A 6,011-nucleotide genomic window follows, 5' to 3' on the forward strand; every position below is an offset into this window, starting at 1 on the left:
TAAGGAAATCATTGAGAAACTTTTCTTTCTGTGCAAAGTAAAATAATTATAATTGGATGTCCACAAATAATTATGATTGTGTACGCACCATTCCTGCAGCCCAGAAGATAGCAGAATGGCTCAGCTGACCTTAGGCACTCCTCGCTAAAACCGCCGCATCTGCCCCAGGCAGGAGGGGCTCAGCCGCAGGTGCAGGACCGAATTTGTGGCACTCCATCGCTAAAAGGTTTGCACAACTCCGGGGACCGGGGCTACTTAGAGTATCAGAGAATCTCACCTTTGGCCAAGGGCTGTTTAAAGTGCAGATCACATCTGATATTGCTTGACGTTGTGACGGATGAAAGGCCGAGCAGAGCTCTTTGAGGAACCTTTGATGCTCTGAACTTTCCATATTATTGTGGTCAGAGGTACTCAAGGATGGTTTAGCTCAATGGGGTGGGGGGGACGATTCTAATTGTGACCGTACCTGGGAAAATACTCCCCACGGGAGATTCTTCCCCAATCCTCCCACCCGTCAGGTAGCGGGGGAGAGGGCGATTGTGATTGTCAGACCATCCCAATCCAAGACCTAACCCGGCCTCCCCCACAACGCATCACACACAGCTGGCAGGCGGCTCCCTCCCCAGGGGCCAGATCATGTGAACCCCAAGCTTGGAGGCTGCCTGGAGCTCTGTGGAGGGACCGCTCCTTTCTGAGCACCTGTAGCGTGTTTCTGGATACCATGTCTTCTCCAGGTGAGCACTTTCCTGACCTACAGACCATTTCATACTCTGCTTTGGCGTCTCAAAGGGCTTTCGTTCCCTCGCCAATATTTATCGAGTGCCAGCTCTGGTAGAGGGGTAGTGCGGGCTCGGGAGAGGCAACCGGGATTCAACAGTGGGCTGGCAAAGCTCTCCGCCCTCGGGGAGCTGCCCTTTGAGCAGGGAGAGACAACGAACGGGGTAAAGTCATAAGTGGGAGGGCATCTTAGAAGGTAGTGAGTATTGTGGAACAGAAGACAGGATCTGGGGTACGGGGGCAGGGGGCAGGTTGAGTATTAAGGTAAGATGGATAGTACATTAGGGTCCTTCAGAGAAATAGAACCAATAGGCTGAATAGATAGAGGGATAGATATACAGATAGATAAGAAGAATTTGGCTCGTGGGATTGAGGAGACTGAAGTGCCCCAAGAGCTGCTGTCTGCAATCTGGAGGCCCAGGAAAACAGCTGGGGTGGTGATACGCGTCCACAGGCCTGAGAGCCAGGAAGCTGCTGTGTTTTAAGTCCCAGTCCGAGTATAGAAGAATGTCCCAGCTCAAGCTGTCAGACAGAGAGCCAATTCTTCCCCTGCCTCTTCAGGGCCTCAGTGGGATTGAATGAGGCCCACCCACACTGGGCAGAGCATTTCAGTCTACCAATTCGGATGCTCGTCTCATCCAGAAACGCCCTCCAGACACACCCCAAAGCAATGTTTAGCCAAATATCTGGGCACGCTGCGGGCTGGTCAAGCTGACATGTAGAATTTGCCATCAGAGACAGCCACGCTGTAAGCCAAGCCAACAACCTGGTTCAGGGATCCCTTGGGTAGACCCCCCCATTAGGCTCCGCACGTCAGCCGGGCACTCCGCCTGGCTGGTGGCGGGTTCTTACCTGAAGGTCTTTGGCAAGTGAACAGGTGACTGTATTGATCCCAAGCTTTGTGGGCTTTGTGCTCTAAGTCAGGAGGTCTGCTCCCCGGGTCTTCCCCTGGCTGAGCTTCAAGTACTTTCCTCTGTTCTGGGTGTACGTACCTACATTCCTGGGTAGGCTCCTGCCTCCTGGCCTTACCACACTGCCTTCTCCCATTTCAGGGATGCGGGTGGCTTCTCAGGACCCCAAACTCCCTGGCAGTGCCCAGGGAGCATCCTTCCCCCAGCGCCCACACACAGGGTGCCTCAGGCGTGCCTTCAGCCTCCCTAACAGCAATGGTCAGACTGTCCCCACATACCCTTCACAACTGTGCTTTCTCCGTCCCCAGGCACAGCTAGTGGGACTTCCAGTCTGTTTAGGGTAACGAGTCTTAGTACAGGAGCCTTTGACCCATTCAGTCCCTTGACAGAGTTTGTAGGGTTTTTTTTTTTTTAACTTTATTTATTTTGAGAGACAGAGAAAGTGGGGGAAGGGCAGAGAGAGAGAGAGAGAGAGAGAGAGAGAGAGAGAGATGGAATCCGAAGCAGGCTCCAGGCTCTGAGCTGTCAGCACAGAGCCCGACACGGGGCTCAAACTCACAAACTGTGAGATCACCACCTGAGCCGAAGTCAGATGCCTAACCGACTGAGCCACCCAGGTGCCCCTGTAGCTTGCTTTCTTCTGAGCAGCAAGGAGTGAATAAACACCTAACAACCAGACTGTGTTCTTTTTCTTCATATATATTTATTCCAAAATACAGAAATAATTTTAAACACATTATTACAACTGAATTTGATTCATCATGGCTTTACTTAATGTTTTTACCTGCCCCAACTCAAAGAGGAGGCTTTTAAATTCAATAAATAGCATAAATAATATTTCATCTTCATACTGTGCCTTTCATCCTTTCTTTCTGTAAAATTTCCTGGAGACTCTTCAGGAACGTCAGCACGTTGCCTGTTGCAGTTTGGTTACACGGCTGTTCACAGGAAAAAAACTGTGGGGAGAAAAGTTAATGGAGTGACTAAAAGAGTGTGGACCAGGAACTACCCTGCCCGCAGCCCTGTGAGAGGCAGGGTAGGGGTGCAGTGGGCTGGGGTGTGCACACAGCAAGGGCTTGAGACATAGAGCAAATGCATGGGGAGGTCCAGAGCTAGCATGTCGTGTAGACCGTGTAGATGGCTGACTTTGTGCTACCATTTCAGGGGTGCCCCCCACCCGCACCTATCAAATAATCCTAAATCTCATTAGAGGGAACCTTTTCTCAGGAATCTTTGAATCCTAACGTTTTATTATCCTTTTTTGGTCGTCCTTCCAAGGTCCCCGAAGAGCTCTATGGCCGAGAATGGGAATTTGGCATCAGGTAGACCAGAGTTCCCATCTCAACTCTGCCAATGCTTAAGTATCTAGCCTTAGGCAAGTTAGTTAACCTCACGGAGCATCTGTTTCCTCCCAATGAGGTGAGGGTGGTAAATGATAATTGCAACAATTGTTACCGAAATGCTATTGTCATGAAACAGTATATATTAAGCATTTAGAACTACAAGCTGTTGACGGTAAGTAACTCAGCTGAGTAGCTGGGTGAAGGCTCTTAGCCTTCTGAGGACACACATGGATTTGCTAATTCCCAAAAAGTTCACGTCGTCCCTTCCCTCCAGGGACCAGGGCACATGCAGAAAAAGAGAACATACTGATGGGCACTTAAGGCAAATGGCAAGCCTCCATCTGGATTTGAGTGCTCCTTCCTTTAAATACCTTCTTAGCCAGTCGGAAAAAAAAAATCTTCTTTTTACAGGCCACAACACCCACTGGGTTAACAAATCGACAGCTCTGATTCTCTAGATCTCAGCTTCTTATTACAATCAGGACAGATTCTTTCATTATTCAATAGGTGGAAAGAAGTAAACGGTAACATGGGTGTGAGTGTTTTTTTAAACCAGGGGGGATTACAGGGCTATAGGGGCAGATCTCACTTTAATTTTGTCATTCTGAGTACATTTCTTACAGGTCTCGTATTGGCCTCGAACTACCAATTCCAACTTTATCGCCGTTTCTCATTTAGCTAGAGTCGTCATTGACCTTCACATAAAAAGAACTAACCAGAGCGGAAGACACGGAAAAACAAATTCACCTGGCACTTGCTGCTCTTTAGGTCTTTGACGGTTCTTTTTAGTCGGTTGAAGATCAGGGGGAAACTTGTTTGCACCGTGGAGTTGGTCATCTGGGACAGCCCTTCCTGGAAGCACCGTGTGGTGCAGTCGTCCTGGTAAATGAAAAGAATTTACTAAAAGAAACACCTTGAGGACCACTTTGAGAAGAACCACAAAGAGCTTGCTTTCAGACACTACCTTAATTTAACCAACGTAACCTAAACTGGTATTATTTTTAGACAGGTCCCTCTCCCCATGTAGGAAAGGACTTTCAGCATTTCAAGTCAAGGCCATTTTTCCACAGTGTCACTGCCTGGAGATTTCCAGTATGTTCCAGCAGAGGAACACAAAGCCGATGGACTCTGGAAAACGGCTCGTTCTAGTCTCCGATGCAACCGATGTTCCTGGGCTCCGTGTCTTGTAATAGTAGGTTCCCAAGGAGAAAGAAAGGAAAAGCTTTCTCACACCAGTCTGATGGCATGAGTCAGTTGAATACAGCCAGTGTTTCAGCAGTAGCTAAAATCACGGACCATAAACTGAAGGGCGGGACTGGGCTATAAATGCATGGTTCCTCCTCAGAAGGCCCCCTCCACTAGTCTCGTGTAACGGATGCAGCCTGATGGGGTGTAATATCTGACCCCAGCGAGGATGACAAGTTCAGATTCTCCCAGGCCTTGCTTGGGACGATAATAATACAGGAGGCACCTTCCTCCTCCCCTGAACCAGAAAATTCCTGCCTGGCTGACTCTTTGTGAAAGTGGGGAATCGCCTTCTGCAAGTGCTTTTTGTTTTCTCTCTACCTTAGACACCCTGTCCTCCCAGCATTCAAACCATGAGAGGGCCGCCCCAAATCAGCTAAAAAGACAGACAGGAAGGGAGGAGTGAGGGAGAAGGTATAGCATCCAGAGAGGTTTTGTAATAGGAAAGAAAAAAAGTTATTTTACCTCCTTGTTGTGCAACCCTTGAGTTTTAGGAAATAAATTAGTAAGCAGTACGATATAAGCTATATCGTTTGTTACATTCTCAGCTCCAGTTTGATTTAATTGTGCACATGGCCACTAATCTAAGAAGACATACAAGATTCTTCTTAAAGTATTGAATAGTGTTCAAACTTCCCAAAGGGCATAAAATCAGACCAAATACAATGTATACTAGGGATGTATCTAGTATAGAATTCAAGGGCCTGGTTTTAAAAGGAAATCCTGAACTGTAACAATTGCAATTAAGCAACATTTTCTTATTTCAAATATCAAATCGAGTAATTTATTTTTACTCGAAAACTTTTTAAAATTACACCGTCAAGATTATATTGTTTTACTATACTTACAGAAGGAATGGGCAGACACAAACAATCGGTCACCTGCAAAAGAATAATCCCAGGGTGAAGATTCCAGATGCAAACATTAAAATAAGTTTGGAAAGTTCTTAAAAGAGCATTTACTCACGTTGGTGCCACAGTCACATTTTGAAGGTGGATGTTCCTAAAGTAAATAGAAAAACAAGAACCCATAATGGGTGGTGTGCTTTTCATCCTTTTGTTTCACCTACATTTTTTTGTTTCTTTGTCTCTTCTTTTTTTAAGTGAGAGCGAGAGAGAGGCAGAGGGAGAGGGAGAGTCTTAAGCAGGCCCCACGCCCAGCACAGAGCCTGATGCAGGGCTCGATCCCATGATCATGACCTGAGCCAACATCATGAGTAGGACATACAACCGACTGAGCCACCCAGGGGCCCCTCACTTAAACTTTCAAGAGTTCCCTTTCCCACTGGCGCCCCCCTCTGCAGCTTACCTGCAGTTTGTTAATGAGGTACGTGACATCATGGATCCCTGACAAGGTCGAACACCTCTGGCTGGCCACAGAGCAGAGAAGCAGGGCAGAGGCAAGGACCACGGACAGGAGCATCTTGACTTGGAGCTGCAGGGTGGCTTGTAGTTGCCTTGAAATCGAGTCGTATTTAAAGCTCCCTCTTGCAAACCTGGAAAAACCCTGACATCAAACTGATACCAGGTGCCCACTTCTTCTATGTAAGTTTGGGCCACTTGACATTGAAAAATACATATATACATTGAACTGAGTCACTTGGCAAAGACTATGTTACACTGTGCTAGGAAATATCATTCCCCAGAAAAGATGCTTTTCAAAATTTGGGTACTGAGATGCTGTAGGAAAAGTTAAAGATCTAAAAACCATAATTTTTTTTTAAGGCAGATATTCT

The 6,011-nt window shown here is 47.0% G+C and overlaps 1 protein-coding gene across 1 annotated transcript; it reads right to left on the reverse strand.

Moving 5' to 3' along the window:
• Positions 1-2,482: 2,482 nt before the first annotated feature.
• Positions 2,483-5,698, reverse strand: IL9 (interleukin 9). Its single transcript, XM_040444532.1, has 5 exons — positions 5,585-5,698; positions 5,243-5,278; positions 5,125-5,157; positions 3,779-3,910; positions 2,483-2,644 (listed from the first exon to the last, which is right to left on the reverse strand). Exons 1-5 carry the CDS (start codon positions 5,696-5,698, stop codon positions 2,534-2,536), a joined length of 426 nt encoding a protein of 141 aa, XP_040300466.1. The 3' UTR covers positions 2,483-2,533.
• Between the last annotated feature and the right edge of the window lie 313 nt (positions 5,699-6,011).

The sequence above is a fragment of the Herpailurus yagouaroundi genome, unplaced genomic scaffold, assembly GCF_014898765.1.
Source record: "Herpailurus yagouaroundi ecotype Mexico unplaced genomic scaffold, PumYag 192, whole genome shotgun sequence".
Classification (NCBI taxonomy): Eukaryota; Metazoa; Chordata; class Mammalia; order Carnivora; family Felidae; genus Herpailurus; species Herpailurus yagouaroundi.